General features: G+C 46.7%; 2 protein-coding genes across 5 annotated transcripts; both read left to right on the forward strand.

Annotated features, from left to right (window-relative positions):
* Positions 1-16: 16 nt before the first annotated feature.
* On the forward strand, positions 17-3,856 carry LOC111849304 (RNA demethylase ALKBH5-like). 2 transcript variants are annotated; one of them, XM_023822063.2, is made up of 5 exons: positions 17-131; positions 755-1,456; positions 1,694-1,774; positions 1,962-2,096; positions 2,399-3,856. In XM_023822063.2, the coding sequence occupies exons 2-5, from the start codon at positions 765-767 to the stop codon at positions 2,541-2,543; spliced, it is 1,053 nt and encodes a 350-aa protein (XP_023677831.2). In that variant the 5' UTR covers positions 17-131; positions 755-764; the 3' UTR covers positions 2,544-3,856. The 2 variants fall into 2 exon arrangements, with proteins under 2 accessions (XP_023677831.2, XP_023677830.2); XM_023822062.2 differs by having other exon boundaries at positions 17-1,456.
* A 128-nt stretch (positions 3,857-3,984) lies between these two features.
* LOC111849301 (LLGL scribble cell polarity complex component 1) lies at positions 3,985-18,658 on the forward strand. 3 transcript variants are annotated; one of them, XM_023822056.2, is made up of 23 exons: positions 3,985-5,107; positions 6,333-6,433; positions 8,923-9,004; positions 9,260-9,390; positions 9,574-9,720; positions 10,636-10,798; positions 10,912-11,050; positions 11,543-11,597; positions 11,707-11,861; positions 12,057-12,274; positions 12,401-12,468; positions 12,588-12,735; positions 13,159-13,263; positions 14,431-14,723; positions 14,853-15,006; positions 15,182-15,329; positions 15,443-15,726; positions 16,239-16,482; positions 16,667-16,781; positions 17,507-17,580; positions 17,689-17,779; positions 17,860-17,990; positions 18,109-18,658. In XM_023822056.2, the coding sequence occupies exons 1-22, from the start codon at positions 5,027-5,029 to the stop codon at positions 17,957-17,959; spliced, it is 3,096 nt and encodes a 1,031-aa protein (XP_023677824.2). In that variant the 5' UTR covers positions 3,985-5,026; the 3' UTR covers positions 17,960-17,990; positions 18,109-18,658. The 3 variants fall into 3 exon arrangements, with proteins under 3 accessions (XP_023677824.2, XP_023677825.2, XP_072561444.1); XM_023822057.2 differs by having other exon boundaries at positions 6,336-6,433; XM_072705343.1 differs by lacking the exons at positions 16,667-16,781; positions 17,507-17,580; positions 17,689-17,779; positions 17,860-17,990; positions 18,109-18,658 and having other exon boundaries at positions 16,063-16,264.
* The last annotated feature ends 95 nt before the right edge of the window (positions 18,659-18,753 follow it).

The following is an 18,753-nucleotide window of genomic DNA, read 5'->3' on the forward strand; positions in this document are numbered from 1 at the left end:
AGGAAGTATTCGCGCGTCCTCTCAGTGACTGTTGCAATGCTTGACAACGGTAAACTATGCGAAACTAGGAGATACGCTGGGGTGTACGTATAAACAGTGACCAACAAGCTATTTTAATGAAGTGGAGAGAGGTGAGACGACATTGCCAGTGATCGACTTTGGGGGGTATTCAAAGATCTTTCTCGTATTTTTAATTAAACAAGCTGTTGCTATGGATAAGCAAAAGGCGTAAACTGGTTCGTCGGAGCAAGCGCGGTATGCGGCGCATGCGTGGACGTTGCAGTGGGTCACACGAGTTTATTTCTCGACTCTGCTTCTTTTTATGTAAGTGACTGAAACGCAGGACAGGGTTATAAAAGTACGGCGATACACGCTGTCCCAGGTTCGCCGTTTTCTCTAGTTTGCCGGGTAGGACGTTGCATGTACGTGGAATTTCAGAGATTTATGCGAATGTGTTATTTTAAAAGGATGCTACAGGCTAGCTGAAATACACGCAGAAATAGCGATTGCCTGAGAATAAGGACGCATATGTTTGCATATTCAGCTTATATGCATCGTTCAACAAATATAGTTTACAGAAGGATTGCTGGTGCGCTGTGTCACGTTTGCATTTTGGATGTCCAGGTAGAATAGTAGAATAAAATGAATTAGGTGCCTGATCAACCAGTTAATAATTCAGCCCTAAAGTCAAAAACATGTGAGTAGATTTCAGTTTTTGTGGGAGTGCTGCTTAAGGAACCGGTGACTCTTTTAGTGCGTGTAAGATGGCAGCAAGTGGCTTCACCGACTTAAGGGAGAAGTTGAAGTCGATGACACCGCACAGGGAGACCCCTCGGAGCGAAGTTTCGCAGCCGGGCTACGGACGCAAGCGGAGACGCCGGGATTCGGACGGCGAGCAGAGCGACCACGAAGAACAGCGGGAGCTGCAGGCGCACCGGGTGAAGAGCTGCGTCAAGCAGGACAGCATCTTCAGTGCCGATGAGTGCCTCCGCATCGAGTCCAAAATCGACGAGGTGGTCGCCAAAGCCGAGAAGGGTCTGTACCGGGAGCACACCGTGGACCGGGCGCCCCTCCGCAGCAAGTACTTCTTCGGGGAGGGCTACACGTACGGCGCCCAGCTGGAGAAAAGGGGGCCGGGTCAGGAGCGGCTCTATTCCAAAGGCGAGGTGGACGAAATCCCGGACTGGGTGTACGAGCTGGTCATCAAGAAGCTGGTCTCCAGCCGCGTCATACCCGAGAACTTCGTCAACAGTGCCGTCATCAACGACTATCAGCCGGGAGGCTGCATCGTGTCTCATGTGGACCCCATCCACATCTTCGAGAGGCCCATCGTCTCCGTGTCCTTTTTCAGTGACTCGGCTCTCAGCTTCGGCTGCAAGTTTCAGTTCAAGCCCATCCGTGTGTCGGAGCCCGTGCTGTCTCTCCCCGTCAAGCGGGGGAGCGTCACTGTTCTCAGGTACGTGTAGAAAAGATGAGGAATAAAAGGTTCAAAAACAATTTAGAGTGTATTTGTCTAAGGTACAAAAGCAAGTCGTCTTCTTGGATTGAAACTAGAACTTCTGCACCGTTTACCGCTGCCCAACTTGGTGTATCAGAAAGGGACTTTACCTAAAATGTATGTTATGGTTTAAGTAATAAATTCAAGGACATTTTCACAGCAGTGGTCCAAAGATGCTCCTCTTTCTAATTGCAGTGGATATGCAGCAGATGAGATAACCCACTGCATTCGGCCGCAGGATATCAAAGAGCGAAGAGCTGTCATCATACTGAGGAGGTGAGATGTCATTTCTCCCTCCACGGAAAAGCTTGTTGGCAAAACGTTTCCTCATCTCGAAACACAGTCGGCCAGTGTAACTTTGTGCATAATTTCTGTAATTTGCCTTTTTTTTTCCCCCCTCCAGCTTATTGGTGGCTCTTTAGAGACCCTCCTTGACTGTCAGCATTTCCACTGTATTTCGCAGAACCAAAGCGGACGCCCCGCGACTGGACCTAAATCTGGCCGGTGATGCGCTCTTCTCCAGCTTCACCCCCAGCAGACGGAAGATGCTAAGGGCTAAGCGGTCTCGCCAAAAGGCCGACCCAGATGCAGCACACAGGTAACCTTCCGGAAGTCCTTATCCCCCCCCCCCCCCCCGGCAGTCATAAGACTAACATTCACGTGAAAGGAAAAGTGACATGGGTAACATATGCATTTATTATAAGGCTGACCCTTAACAATATCCCTGTGTATCAAAGACCTGTTCCACCTTCACGGAGATCCTGAGATCCTTGCTTGATTGATCCAGTCCGTGCCGAAGGCTCCTTTCTTTGAAAGCAGTCGTTCCTGTTTCCGCGGCATCCCTCTAGGAGGCCTCGGTGTTGGACTCGCTTGGCGTGATGCCGCCTGTTTCTCTTGCAGGCCCCGGATCCTCGAGATGGACAAAGAGGAGAACCGGCACCCGTCGCTCATCTGCGGGCACAGGTGCCGGAGCGGTGTCTCCCTGGATGGTGCGCGCCGGAGGTTCCGTGATCCTGGCAGGATCGTGAAGAGGGAGAGACGCTGAGCAGGCGGGCACCTAGGCGACTCAGCTCTGTCCACAATTCCCGTTTTTATTTATCTTAGACATCAGGAACCTCAAATCTTGGACTCTGCTGTCCGTAATGAACGCTGCTCTGTGCCAGAGGTTTCCATCTCCTAGCAGATTCTCTGGAACAGTGTTTCCCAACCCAGTCCTCAGGGAACCCCAGACAGTCCACGTTTTTGCTTCCTCTCAGCTCACCTGTACCAGGTATTCGGTGTTCCTGATTGGCTGGGAGGGAGCAAAAACATGGACTGTCCAGGGTTCCCTGAGGACTGGGTTGGGAAACACTGCTCTAGAAGTCCTCGTCTCACAACTGTAGCTTGACTTTCTGCATGTTCGGCTTTTTTTTTGCCCCCGCCCTCACCCGTTATGGTGATGATGTTGCAGAACGTGATGTAGCACCTTAGAGTAACCATTCCGGTTCAATTTATGATTTATTTCAAATAGTTAAATCTTTGCACATTAGATATAACATGACTGAACATTTTCAGAGATTGGGGTCTTTTCAGTTACAGAAATTGCAATATAAACCATATGTGGTATTTCTCTTCCTCCCCAAATCCCATGCAGCACTTTTAATTATTATTATTACTACTACTGCTACAGAGACTACATAAGTTTGCTTATAGTATTGGGGCATATCTGTCTCTCTATATAAGATCTGAGCTATTAGGTATATATTTTCTGTAAGCCCTGTTTGTTTCAGTGACTCTCCCACTTCATAAATTACTTTTCTTGGAAGTGTATAGATTTTTTTAGTCTTATTCAGAAGTTGCCATAATAGGTCACTTGTGCAGATTTGCATCTCATTTCAGTGACTTCAGTGCTTTATGCTGTTGAATTACCATTAAGGGGTATGTATTTTGCATAACAAGTATTGCATTCAAGTCTATGCATTGCTTTTATTCAATTCTGCATGTAAGCGAGGGGTTTTCAGGATTCCTCTGAAAGGATTTGCTCGACTTGTTGTTTTAAGTGCTGGGGAACGTGGGAAGTGATTTTTCAAGGATTCCAAAGGAATTGCTTTTGGAGCATTTGTGTTTATTAATTGCCCGATGGTGTTCAGACTACCACCTACAAAAAAGTGTTAAGGATAGGCTATAATGCTGCTGCTTCAGCATTTTGGTGAGGAAATGATTTTGTATGAGTTCATGACGTACATCTGACGTTTTCATTTGTTTTGTTGAGGATGCCGTTTGCGAATGTGTGTGTATACGACTTGGACCGGTGAACAGATATAAATGGATAAATGAAGAATTGGTATGTAATAAGGGAAATGTATTTTTATGTACAAATGTCTCATTCTGTTTATTTCTTGTCCGTGTTTCTGTAGCCCTACCGACACTTGACACCAAACAAATCTTGCTATATATATTTATTACTTGTGGTGCCACTCGCTTTAAAAGTTGACAGTTGTGTAATAAGACTCAGTATGACTTTCATTAGTTAAATTAGTTACAGTAAAGCAAGTCAAAGGTGACTAGTACCCAATGGAAGTAGATGCCGCAAAATATATTTCTTCGGTGACTTACTCTACCCACAAGGGGGCAATGGAAGGTAAATGGCTAAGATTGCACAGGATAAATACATTTCCAGGGTAATGGAGTATGCATAGTTACATGATCTCGTAAACATGGTCTCTTAAAAGAAAGTAAAATTAAATTTAAATACTACAGAAAACGTAAGAATTTTATGTATTACGTAATGTAAACAGACGTCGAATGGTCAGTTTAAATGCCCGCCATTAAAACTACAGTATTTTTTTCTCTTTTTACATAAAAAAATAGTTGGATCCTGCTTTACAGTTCTGGCAGGCACCAGGAGGGGCTCGATAATCGGCTTAAAAAACGCATCGACGATACTCAGTTTATCATGTTTTAGCTCTCACAGCAGCCAAATCTTTCGGTGTTGAACGATCAACTACAAAAATATAATGCTATCCTGCGGTTCTGCTTTATTTTATTTTTTTTAAAAGTCTTTTTATGCTATCAGACCCGTAATCTATGCACGTTAAAGAGCAAGTCCGGGTCACTTAAAAAGCAGAACGTAAACCGCAGTTTCTGCAGGATTAAACCCAAAGTGGGTGCACCTATATCATGCAGTCCTCTGCACTGTTTGTTCTTGTCCTTTTTGCAGGAGATTATTTTCCCCCAAAATATATTTGATTCGGTCCAAGGATGTCGAAACTGTAAACGTGCCCAGGGATGTGATTCTTGCATTTAAGAACTCATCCTGACCGTAGGCGTGGTTAGGTCGCCGTGGTCGTGGTTCCCCGGCTTCTCATTGGCTGCCATTTGCGTGTCCTCCTGATTTCATTGGACAGCGGGGCGCAGCTTTGGGTGAATTCGGAAAAGCAAGGGGGTCCCATCTTGACGTTCTGTTTTGCGTTTAACCGGACCGAGAGTCTATCCCGTCTTGGTCTTTTTTCCTCCTTCCTTTATGCTGCGTTTTTGCAGGCTTTCAATATGATGAAGTTTAGGTTCAAACGGCAAGGGAACGATACCCAGAGAGAAAAAGCGAAACAAGATGTCTTTGCATTTAACAAGGTATGGTAACACACTGAGCGGAAACACCCGCTCGTAAAGCGCTTGCGTTCGTGATAATTAATTGATAATTACTGATTTTATTGTGATATGGATGTCATCGTCGTATGTGACATCCTTCACTGAAAAAAAAAACAAGTTATGAAATGTACAGCCATCAACTAGGATATCTAACCTTAAACGATTATTACTCAATTGTGCAAACGTACCGAAGTTAATTTGAGCTGGTTGTTAACATTTCTGCTGAAAGCTGGACGCTGAGATGTAGCAAAGACTCTGATATCAAGCATGCGGCAATGATGACGTTAGGGATTTCACCTTGAAAACATGAACGCACTGACAATTAAATCTGTTGTTACTGCTGACTGGCTTATATGCTGTTGAAACGTCTTTGTAAATGGTGATATTTAAGGAGATTAAAAGAAACTGAAATGCAGATTTTAGGCAAGAAAGCTACCTTTGGTTGTTGGGATGTATGCGGTTGTTTTCAGATTTAAGAAGCATCAATGTTTTGCGTTACCGTAATAGTTCAAATTAAGTTTTTTTTCAGCTTGCTCACGCTTCTAATTTGTAATAATTGCGATGTTTTCTCATAACTGCTGTAAAAATTAATATAATTGTGTATATGCAAGAAGAATGTTGTGTAGAATGTAATGTTTTTATCCGGAGGTTAAAAGTTGGATTCATTTACACCTCCAGTTGTTTATTTTACGCGGGTCGTTTATTTTTCAGCATGGTTCGGTTTAATTCTTACTTCTGAAGTATTTCCCGATGGAGCTGATATCCGGCTTCTCTCCTGGTTCAAAGCAAAATGGTCCCGTACAGAGACGCCGGGCCTAGTTGTTGTACAGCATATGTGGGTTTAGGAGGTCTGGTTGAAGCACTATTACGCCCCCCCAGTTGGTACGCTGTCCGTCAGAGGAAAGCAAGCTCTCATCTTTCATCTCTTCCTTTGTTTACTTGTTTTTTTTTGTTCTCTGGGTACCTCTTTCACTTGATGTAAGGTGGGGGACAGCATGACAGATATCTTTTTAGTCCATTTGGATGTTGTATTACCTGTATTATTCGCTCCTCTGCCATTTAAAGACCCCCTGCAGACTGAGCATGGTTAAATGTACAGCTTTAGATCCTCTCAAAATCCCTTTCCTGTCTCAGATGCTGCATTATTGCAATACAGAAAGTCTAACATGCTAAAATCTGTGATGTGCCCCCCCACCCCACCCTACAGCAGACAGTTGAGCATGGGTTTCCAAGTCAACCCAGTGCCCTGGCTTATGACCCCATCTTGCGACTCATGGCCATTGGTACAAAGTCCGGAGCAGTAAAAATGTATCCTTGTTTACTCATGGAATTAGCGTGGTGGTCCAGCTTCATATTGGTACTTTAAGCACCAGAATGTGCTGGAAATCCCCAGCCCTCAGCGAGAACATCCCATGATCAGGTGTGTTGGGAATCTCTATGAACATCTGCTGCACTGGAAAATGAAGTGATGCAATGCTTCAAAAATGTGTGTTTAGATGTAGGATAAAACACTCAGTTCGGTCCACTACATCAGTTTTAAAAATACTAGCTTGGTAATACTACACTCTGAATTTCAGGGCTTGGCCATATTGTTCCAGACACCCCCCCTCCCCACCCCTCTGCAATCAAGCGGCAATTTTTTTAGTCAGGCTTGGGTCGCAATAAATGCATCTTGCGTTGGTTTCCATGGCTACCGCAGTAATGGGCCAAGGCCGAGGCACATGGCTTGGAAAGTCATTCCGTGCCGCTGTGTAGCTTCCCAAGTCCGGGCTGCATCTGTAGCTTGCACTCGCGTTTGCGTATGTGATCCGAGCATGCGATCCGAGCATGCGATCCGAGCATGCGATCCGAGCATGCGATCCGAACATGCTTGAGAACGCCTTCATTGCGGCGGAGGTGTTTGTTCGACCTGCTGTTAACGTCTAGTCTGAGGGGTGGGTGGCAGGGTAGGAATAGCCTGCACAATTGTCTTCTAAGTGTTCACCTTTCTAGACTGTACTGTGTGTACCTATTGTCACGTGCTGATCCGAGTGAGGGGGGGGGGGAGTTTGGGTTGAACTGGGGGTTGAATTGGTCAATATTTAAAATTTTTCATTAGTTCATTTGGTTGGTCACCATCTACAATAGCTGTCTTGAGTTGAATGTTTCTGACTCATACTGGGGTGGGAAGGAGAGTGGTTGTAATCCCCCCCCCCCCAACTCCATCTGTATTTACATGACATTTTGTAAGGATATTTAACTCTGTTGCTTGTAATATCCAGTGGGAAATGGATTTGCATCAGTGCCTTTTGATTGCAGAAGTGTTTCTCTTGCCCAGTGCGAAGGACTCGAGCTGTTCCTCATGGAGTCTTCCTGCACGTCAGAGGGTTCCAGAGCCCTTGTGCTTTCTGCACAGCTATGTTTGTTTTTTTTTGTTCATTTCCTTAGTCTTTCAAAGGCTGCGATAAAAGTCACATTTGCATTTGTGAAAAATGAAACCCCTGGAGCAGGATCAGTGCTCTGCTGCACAATAAATCTATTCTGTAGAGGATGATCAGCACCCTGAAGAACAATCAGACGGGACGTGTAGCCTGAGAACATCGTCCTGCTGTCAGACTCCTCTGCTGCGCTCTCTCTCTCTCTCACACACACACACACACACACACACACACACACACACACACACACACACACACACCGCTGTTGCTGTGGAACCTCCCACACACCAGTACATTCCAAGAGGCCATACTTCAGGTGCCGAATCATTAAACATTGTAACTGCTCTTTTTAAAATTTTTCTTTTTCCAAATTTCCTCTTTTTTGGCCACTAGAAAGACATTTTATTAAGCAATAGATCTGGAAAGGGGAGCAGGATTTCATGCTCTGATAGTTTGCTGTTGAGGTATTGGCTTCGAAAAGAACAAATGTTTTGAGGGAAAATGTTCAGAATTGAGTGCCAGTTCTGTTTGTTTTGGACCTGTTTGCCCAAAACATTAATCTGTGTTCCTCTACTTGGGTTCTCTGCTTCTCCATCACCTTCCATGTTCTGACTGTAACCCCAGAACTATGCATGGTCTTAGTCTAATGGCTCAGGAAATGTAAGGCACAGCCGTGCTTTTTGAATCGTTCCTCTAAATCAGTGTTTCCCAACCCAGTCCTCGGGGCCCTGGGCAATCCATGTTTTGCTCCCTCCCAGAGCAAAAACCTGCACTGTCTGGGGCTCCCCGAGGACTGGGTTGGGAAACATTGCTTTCCACCCTCAACTTGTTCACTTGACGGAAAATAGTCACGCCAGTTTCGTGACCTGATTCTTATTAGTTTATTTTTTAATGTCTGTAATATGCAACAGCACTACGTTAGGTCACATGAGCTCTTGTTTTTGTCATGGTTCTGATTCAGCATAGCACTGCTCTCTGTCTAGAATCCAATAAAAGCTTGACATGCTTATCGCCCGCTCCTATTTTTTATTGATATGGAATACATGCTTGATTATATTCAAACGTAGCATCTGACAGGTGCTGGTGTGAGTTACAAGGGTGACCCCCCCCCCCCACAAATTGATTATTGTTCATTTGCCACTTTGTGGACCAACAGCTTTGTCATTTCAGTCTCAAAGACTTGATGTTGGAAAATCAGAACCAATTAATCCCTGTACTAAAAATATACGATAATACTGCTTGTAGTTGGATGGGTTCAGCTCAGCTAACTGTGTCTTTTGTGTGTGAATAAACGTCAATGTAATTGTGAGTAGAAGGCAGGGGAGTGCGGGGCAGTGTGACCTTGGTGTAGTTCCTTCTCCTTCACTACATCCATGCCAGATATGGTGCACCAGGGGTGGAGTTTGTGGGCCGCCATGTCCCGGGGGGCACAATTACACAGATGCATTTTCTCCTTGGCCAGGTAAGATTCATTTCACCTTCCACGGACCAGATGTAGAGTTAGTATCCAATAGAAAACTTGATTTGAAATTACTTTAAATCCAATAACTTTGATGTAAAATAAAAGCACCATTGGTTCTTGAATGAATGGGTACCTGGCTACAGTGGTAGACATCAAGAGGGTCCAGTTGTTGATTGACCAGGGTGGTGAATTTGGCAGTGTGGAAGAGCTGAGGGTAGGATGGAGATTGTTGACTGGAAGGTGTGGGTATTACAGGGGCGGCTCCTCTGCCTGCTGGACAAGAACACACTGCACCTTTGGGAGATTAGCCCGGGAGACAAGGGCTCATACCTGGATAAGATCCTCAGCATCACTCTTCCTGGGCGACCAGGTGTTGAGGGTGTCAGGTGAGTCTCCTTTTCCGTGTTATATTAGGTCAAGGACCATGCTTCTATGTTATGGCACTTGGGAATCTGGATTAAGTTTGTGTTTGTTACTAAGAGGTTGCAGGGTCAAGCTCTTGTTGTACATTTCAAGCACCTAGATTTGTGTTGGCCAATTCACTCTCTTGCTCCTGTTGTATCCCTTAGGGCCTCCCGTGTGACCGCGTTGCTGCCAACACGTCGCTGTGACCTCCTGTGCATGGGCACGGAAGGCGGGGCTGTCCGCACCCTGGCATTGCCCAGCCTGGCTGCACTGGAGGCCCGGATGCTGCTCCAGGACCAGGTCCTGCAGAGGTGAGTCTCTGGCTGGGCACCGTCGGCCTTCCATCTCAGCATCTCAGTCCTCCCGAGGATGTAGCTATATTTTGTGACTCTGTGCTGTTTCTGTGGAAGCCAGACCATGCTAATATAATGGAATTTATAAGTATCAGAATGTGTCCAGTTGGTGGCCTGGCGCAAGGGCAGGACCTCTGACTCGCTCATTAGTCTGACCTGCATGGGTGAGGGCTTCCGACTTAGATTGGAGTTAATGAGCGTCCGCTGGGGATCTGAGCAGTGCCACCGCAAAGCCAAAGTAGAGGGTTTATGGATATTAGCATGTATCTCAGCTTCCTGAGACTACCCACAAAGAAGAGAGAACTTGAAACAATAATATGCTTTGTGGCTGAGTGTGTTTGAGTTCGGGAGCAGTGGGACCTTAGCCATCGGTCATATATCATTTGCAGTGTTTTCGAGAAATTAACCAAAATATATATCTCGTTTCATGCTGATGTGAAATGTGAGTGTTACCCATTGTGTCCTCACAGCCTGTAATCATTCATCGTCAAATGGCCTAAGTCCAAATTCTGGTGCTCGCTCTGTTTTTTATTAAAATAAAACTCACAAGCCTCCTGCTGTCAGGACCAAGGCCAGAATCCAAGCTGCCTGAAGCCTCCCTTAACCACGTTCCCAAAGTGTTATGAGTGGGCGGACACAACAGAGCTGAAGTCACATGTTTGCCAGAATGAACACCAGCATGGATGTTTTCCCAGGGGACGCGAGCATGATGGCAACCTCTAGTCAGGGTCATGGAAGATCTCAGGAAGTTTATGGTCCTTAAGCCCTGGAATCTCCCATGTGCAGATGTTTGTAGCAGCTCTGCCCCCCATGGCCAAAGATATGAACCCAGTCAGTTTTCCCTGGTTTAAAGTCCCTCTTATTTACTCACAGTGTACCAGATGAGTACAAATGTGGCAGGTCCTTGGGGCCTGTGGAATCCCTTCAAGAGCACCCACGATATCCTGGGAAGATCCTCATTGGTTACAGCAGAGGTCTGGTGGTGCTGTGGGACCTGAACACATGGCAGATGGATGCTCTCTTTCTAGGGAACCAGGTAATCAACCCCCAAAAATATGACGACTCCATAGCAGTCACCGAAGTCACTTGATTTTGTCATTCGTTCAAATGGGTTTTCTGAGCAGCCGTCTGCTCCTGCACTCACCATAGTCGCTGGAGAGCCTGTCCTGGGAACGAAGTGGCAGGAACTTCGTCAGCTCGCACAGCAACGGCAGCTACGTACTGTGGGCCGTCGGTGGCAGCAGATGTCCTCCTGTGTGCCGGCCCATGTCCTGTACCAGGCCATACGGTAATGTCCAGCTGCAAGCTAGCTTTCTGGCCTTTACTAACCATTCTCAGCCTGTTGCTTTGTGGTTGGGTTAGGGTAGGAAATGCTGTTTCTTTGATTGTTTTGTAATGTATATAGTGGAACTTTTAAACGGGCTATTAAGTGTGGAGATCCTTGTTAAATGTAGCCAGTCGTGGTTGGTCATATGTTACATTTGTGTCACATCCATTGTTCGGCTCCAAACCCCGATTCGGGCCTTCAGAATATCTCGGTCCGAATCGTTCTGAAATATGTGGCTGCGTGAAATCGTTGTGGTGCGTTCAAAGCATCAGCCGAGCTTTTGGAAGGACGAGTGAAGGTTGAGCCCATCCCGTCCACCACTGGGCGTTCTGGCCACGGCGTGGGGCTGGAGCGGATCGCCGCCTTCGGCGTGTTTGCGGCATACGGAGGGTCACCGAGTAAAAAGCCACGTCCTCCTCTCACTTTCTTCTGCCCTTTTTTTTTTAATTCCAGGCCCCAGCCCGTGCAAAGCCATCAGCAAGATCCTCTGGAGGACGTCAGAGTCAGGGTTTGTAATAGCTTTGCGTAAAACCTCTATGTGACCTCAGACTTCAAAAGGTCTCATTTTTATGAGTGCATGTTGGGATAATGGCCTGTTCTGATGATGTCATCATCAGAATTCCCCTAGTTCTCTTCAGTGGTGGGATGTCCCGTGCCAGCTACGGAGACCGCCATTGTCTGACAGTCATGCAGGGGGACACCCAGGTTGCTCTAGACTTCACGTCCCGCATCATTGACTTCTTCACTGTTCACCACACAGAAGATGGAGACAGTGAGTTGGAGCATAGCTAAGGGTCTATTTATTTGAAATAAATTGTGGTGATTTTATGCCGAATCCATCTCATAGTTTGGTTGAGATTTATATACATGTACATTAGTTGTTATTTATCAGGTACTTTTGTCTAAAGTGACATACAAGTGAGGCAAATGGCACATTTATGTGTCTGAGATCTGGGTCTTGTTTCAGGGTTCGATGACCCGACTGCTTTGGTGGTCCTGCTAGAGGAAGAGTTGATTGCATTTGACCTCCAGACCACTGGGTGGCCCGTGATCCCGTCACCATACCTCGCCTCACTGCATTCTTCTGCCATCACCTGCTCTTACCACGTGTCTAACGTGCCGCATAAGCTGTGGCAGAGGGTGGCTGCCGCCGGCCGGCTCCAGTCTCCACCACAGACCGCCATGGTAAGAAAACAATAACAACAAACTGCTTGACTGACCCGTTAGGATGGAGAGGTGTAGCCTGAGAAGATGCACTTGTACAGTCGCGTTCTTGCACAGGTCCTTCACGAAACGCAACTCTGTGTTTAGAAATGGCCAATCAGCGGCGGGAACAGCTTCGCTTCCGAACCGAAGCAGAAGGACCTGCTGCTCACAGGGTTGGTATTTTTGCCACAAAAATTCAAATTATATAGAAGGTATTTTGCTGGCTTTTGCTGATTCGGAAACAAGACGCAAAGATTAGAGTTGGTCCTTTTTAATTTTTCCAAACTTTCAGCCATGAGGATGGCACTGTGCGTTTCTGGGATGCGTCAGGAACGTCTCTCACCCCCCTGTACAAACTGAGCACTGCCAGCATCTTCCAGACAGACGGTGACCATGGCGACAGCTCGGCTCAGGAGGAGGAGTGGCCCCCCTTCAGGAAGGCGAGTCCACGACCGTTTGGCAGCGGCACTAGTGTGGAGAAACTTGTTGTTGAAGGCTTACGTCTGAGGCTCTTAATAAACTCGTCTGTTTTTCCCCATGAATTGGAATGCACAGCTTAAATGTAACCGCGGCATGACTTAAGACAGATGTCGGCCTCGTTGTGGGTCATTAATTCTCATTCTTCTCTTCTGTGGCCTTGTAATATTGCTCATACTCGTCGTCGTAAATGGATGCATGGTGCAGCCTATGGTCCCAGTCCTTTGCACTGGGATTTGATTTCCTGCTCTGTAATTAATACCGTAATAGTGCAATGGATATTCTAAAAATTAATTATACCTATCCCAGCCTCAGTCTATTTAATTTCTGTGTTCAAAATGTGAGGTAATGCTTTGCCTAATGTTTTTGTTTTGCCACCTTTGAAGGTTGGGTTGTTTGATCCATACAGCGATGACCCCAGACTTGGTGTGCAGAAGATCTCTCTCTGTAAATATAGCGGCAGGCTTGTTCTGGCTGGTACAGCTGGGCAGGTAAAGTATGATTTGTGTGGCTACTATATTAGCTAAACTACTCCCCTTCTAATCTCTTACAGAGTTAAGTTTTTATTGTAAGTACGATACACACGGAGTTGATGACAAAAAAAATAACCTAGACCAGGAGTCGGCAACCTGCAGCTCGCAATCCACATGCGGCTCTTCTCAGAACGATAGCAGCATGCACATTTTCACATCTTAGCATAATTATGATAATACTTTCGTAAAGATTATTTATTTATGGGTTAATATTATTTTTCATTTAGATATTTCTTTAGCTATATGTGAATGAGGCGGTCGGTCGCGCGCTTCTATGATTACGAGAGTACGTCTCCGGTCAAATGGTGTATGTATGCTTTCCGGAGTTTTCTTTAGTACCTGAGATTGGATGTACACGTCAACATTTATTGGGATTCCTAATTCTTTCATATACTTTCCCGGGTCTTCGTAAAAATTATTATATTTCCTCCGATTTACATATTATAGCCAGCTGAGTTGTTACTACATTTGCGCTGCTCGTCAGCACAGCAGTAGTGAAGAGGAGAGTGAAGGGCAGACTACTGCAGAGCTGAACGAAAGAAGGGGTGACGACTATCGCTACAGAACTGAACAATGTTACGCGTCCGAGTGATTTAAAACTGAGATGCCCCCCGAAATTGGTTCTCTTTATTTTTAGTAAGTACTTGAACTTTTGTTTTTGTGTTAAATGCGTATATGCCCATATCACATTAAAAAATCACATCTCAAAGCCACTTCTCTACCCATTGCGGCTCATTGTAAATCTTGGTCCAGAAATTTAGGAAAAAATGGCTCTTTTATTTTAAAAGGTTGCCGACCCCTGACCTAGGCCAATGAATGATCAGCTCCCATTTTTGGAAAATTTGCGCTGGAATACAGCAGTACGACTGGAGGTGACTATTGACATACAGCCCAATCAGAGAGCTCAGTTTCACCAATGAGCTTTGACGGCGAATCAGTATGCTCGATTGGCCAAAGCTGTGCTGTACACACCGGCCGGTAAGGCAGTCATGACTCATCGAAAGACCAACAGTTTCTGACGGCCGGAAGCTAGCTCGGTGTGTTCCTGGCTTAAGACCATGACCATAGCAGGCAGTTTGTTTAGCTCCGTCTTCTGACCTGGTTGTGATTCACTCTGTCCTCAAGGTCCTGGTCATGTGCCTGAATGAGGAGTGGTCTGATCATGTGATCAGCAGTTCTGTCGTAGACCTGCTTCAAGACAGGAAGGGTTTTACCTGGAAGGGTCATGACCGGCTCGACCCGAAGGCTGGCCGAATCCGCTTCATGCCTGGCTTCCAGCCTGTGGTTCTGGTGCAGTGCATCCCGCCAGCATCCGTCACAGCGGTAGCCCTTCACGCCGAGTGGAACCTGATCGCCTTTGGCACAAGCCATGGCTTCGGCCTATTTGACTACCACTTTCGTTGCCCCGTTGTGGCGAGGTGAGCCTTCTGGTACCAATCCATGCCAACCCATCGATGTTCATTGCTAAAACATTGTTAGTAAGCCATTTGATGCACTTTGGGGTCTCCGCCTGAGCTGCCACGTCCCATCCTCACCGTGTCCTCCAGGTGCACCTTGCATCCCACGGACACCATGGCGATGGAGGGGCCACTGTCCCGCATCAAGTCCCTCAAGAAGTCCCTGCGTCAGTCTTTCCGGAGGATCCGTAAGAGCCGCCTCTGTGGGCAGAGTCGGCTGCTCGTCCAGGGTCTGGCTGGCAAGGTGAGTCTGTACTGGCCTTAGCAGTTAGACCGCCCCCCCCCCCCCCCCCAGGAGGTTTGTGAGAGGACCAGGTCATGCAGAACTGAACTGAAATAGCTAGGAGCAGGGTAAGGTTGTTTCTTTAGGGGCCTCGTCTGAGGACAGGTTAATTTGATTGAAGCATCTCTTGATGCAGGACTCCAGCAAACAGCTGGGAGAGCAAGGGGGCTCCCGTGATGCGGACATGGCCCCGGTACAGCGGCGGATCGAGGCCCGTTCCGCTGAGGACTCCCTCTCCGGTGTGGTGCGATGCCTGTGCTTCGCGGACACCTACCTGAGAGACGGTAAGCTATGGCCTGGACATTAGGTCAATTTTAATAGCGGTTGTCGTGGCACCAAGGCGGCCGTGTTGCCATACTTACCAAAAACAACAGACGCTGCCGTTGTATGTCACCAGCGGCTCAGCGCGGACCTACGCTGTGGGCAGGCACAAACGCGGGCTGCGTCTTCGCCTACGCATTGAAGGTACCCCTGAGGTCCGGCTCCTGGGGTGGGGCTGTGGAAGCCATCCTGAGCAAAGAGATCCAGCTGATGCACCGGGCCCCCGTGGTGGGCGTGGCGGTACTGGACGGGCAGGGCAACCCACTGTCAGAGCCCTACCAGGCTTCGCGGGATCCCGCCACATCCCTTGATGTGCAGGCCAGCCACTCTGTCCTCATTGCCTCTGAGGAACAGATAAAGGTACCCTCTCCTGTCCTTACATACCCCCGCTCTTGGCATGCCGGAGATAATATGGCAGAAATTTAGAGTCTTAAGGATCTAGAGCCAGTTGGCTTTTAGTAAACATCCAATAAATTGCACAAAATCATGTCCATCTGCATACAGACAATAATGCAATCCACTGTTACCAGCAGACTTTATCAGCGAATCTTGTAGACAGCTGAAACATATCATTGTTAAACCTACAATATAGTTACCATTTCAAACCCAAAGCAGTAGATCCAATGATGAACAACACATACCGGATTCAGCCGAACACTGAGTTTTTTGTTAATTTTGTGCTGTTTTGGTATACAGGGGCGGGGCTAAAGGGGCATTGGAAAGCTGATTGGCCACTGGAGTGCCTCCTCCCCTGTCATATATTGATTTAAAACGTCTCATTGGCTAATAAGGTTGGAGCCTCAGTATAAATTATGGCGCCCTCTTATGACCCTGGTCCTGCTACCTTCTGTGGTGCTTCCTCCCGCCCGTAGGTGTTCTCCCTCCCCAAGATAACGATGAAGGCCAAGCTGAAGCTGACGGCGACTGATGGCTGCCGCGTCCGCAAGGTGGCGCTAGCGAGTCTGGCCGCGGGCCATGCCCTGCTGTGCCTCACCAACCTGGGCGACGTGCAGGCGTTCAGCGTGCCCGGCCTGCGCCCCCAGGGCCGAGAGAGCTGCATCCACAGGGAGGACGTCAGCGGCATGGCCTCCTGCGTGTTCACCAAGACCGGCCAGGGTGAGCGCCCGCCCTGTTTCCACGGCAACAGATCATCTTAATGTTTATTCATCTCTTTAAATAGGCAAAATCTCCTAAAGGTGGGTATTTTATGTACTGAAGATGGGCTTTAATACTGGCAAAGCATTACTTACAGAAGTCTGTCTATTACCTTTATTTTATTTATTAATGTTCCCCATGACAGGTTTCTACCTAATTTCCCCCTCTGAGTTTGAGCGGTTCTCCCTATCGACGTGCCAGGTTTCCTCCCCGCTCTGCTCTGTGGAGGTGCAGCGGAACAGCCGAACCGCTGTGCCAAGGTTAGTCTGACCACTAGGGGGTGCCGTCGTGCCAAATTGAACTGGTAACAAACGCGTCTTGTAGTTTGCTCGGCTACATCGTCTGGGGATTCCAGCTTGAAACGCTGAACTAAAAACTCGAGTTTGCAGAAGAGGAAATGCCAGTATTCTTGCTCAAGAATCTCTTGTTTTTAAAGTGAGAGAGGATTTTGGGGACACAGCAAACTAGTTCAAAACAGAATGAGGCAATAGCGCACACGCAACTTTTTCTTGATTTATATCATGCGGAGGATTTCTGAGCTGTAGAGACCTGTGCCGGGAGCATTTTGGTACAAGTCTAAGTCATTCAAAATGCATCAGATAATTCAGCATTATCTAGATCTAACTGGACAATAGTTGCTATAGCTGTTGGACAATCTTTCCCTTTAAATGCCTCGGGTGTGGTTTTATTTCTCAGCTGTTAGCTGTGGCAATGCCTAGATCCTCGAAACGACCACGCAGTAAAAGCAGGTGAATTTAATCAGTTAATGTGCCGCAAGGAGCGAATGCTTTGCCAAGTCTCCTGAAGTGATGAATAGCCGTGTATGAGGGGACCTCGTGTGTATTTTGGACGTGTCAGTGGGTTTATATTTCCCCCCCTCCAGTGAAATTATCTCCCAAAGGCACCATTCAGCTATACTCTAGATTACTACTTTAGCTGGAATCAAATTTCTAAACAACCAGACCTTGCTCTTTGTATGAACCAGTACGCCACCTCGGCGCAGTGGGACACCCTCAGCCCAGTCTACCGGGGGCCCCCCTTCCTTGGGAGGACAGGATGGTAAGACCTCTCTTGCCTTCTCCTTCATTACAGATTCGCTTCACATGAAGGTGGTTATGGTAGATAGTAGATCCGCCCACAGCTTCTGTTGTTCCTGATCTCTCTTAGGGGTCCGAATCTCCCCTGGCTTCAGCTGTGGTGACACCACGATGGACACCACCGGGGACCTCACAATTGAGGACGTCAAAGACTTCCTGGCGTAAGCCTCATTAGCACATGTCTGGTCATGGATCATGTGTCATTTAGACCTGACTTCAAGATAGAAACAATCTTTTGAAGGTCGGTAGATGAAGTGGAGAACAACTTGAGGAACAGGTCTGCAGATGACTGGCATTCGGCTGGAATCCTCATCAACGGAACCGTGTGGAATGTCCTGTGAAGACATCTGCCTGACAGCACGTCATGCTGAGGTCAGAACTCCAGAACACCTGTCTTGTATTTCTTCCATTAGAATCCTATTCCTCGTGCACGTTCTTCCCAGGATGGAAAGCCACTTGGTACTCATACATTGCTTTGCTTTTTTTCTAGTGATGGAAGGAGCTCGTCACCCCCAAAAGCCTGAGGAAGATCAAGTCACAAACAGGCAGTATTTATTTCCATGCTTAGAGTTCATTTGGGTGAGTGGTCCAGTGGAAATGCCCTGCCTCTCTCAGCACCTCCATCCAATTATCTGGCTTCCAGGGCTCATTCATGAGCCAATCGGAATGGAGGACTCTCTCGAACCAAGGGAATATTATTGTACTGTGGCACTTAAACTGTATAGGTTCATCATGATGATATTATGATTTGCTTTTAAACATGTTTTTTTTTCTATGTTGTGATAACCAGCTAATAACCAGTTTTTAATAAATATTAATAGTATCCCACCTTGTCAAGTTTTTAAAAACTTAAGTGTGACATTTTTACTTGTATAAAATTACCACATTTTTGCTAATATAAAATGATTTTGCCCTTTGTAGTTTTCCATGCTCCTCCATGGTACAATGCAGAGGTCAAAGGTCACCTAAGGTTGCCAATTTGACCCTGCCAAAGACTCTCATATGGCAAAATGTGAAATAAACTTTCTGGTCAAACTGTATTCTCTGGTTGCTATATGTGAGAATTAACTATTAAATTCTCAGCGGCAACAAAACACTTTTCCCTATATCCCAACTCTATTACACTGTCTGCACA

Source organism: Paramormyrops kingsleyae, chromosome 22 (assembly GCF_048594095.1).
Source record: "Paramormyrops kingsleyae isolate MSU_618 chromosome 22, PKINGS_0.4, whole genome shotgun sequence".
NCBI lineage: Eukaryota > Metazoa > Chordata > Actinopteri > Osteoglossiformes > Mormyridae > Paramormyrops > Paramormyrops kingsleyae.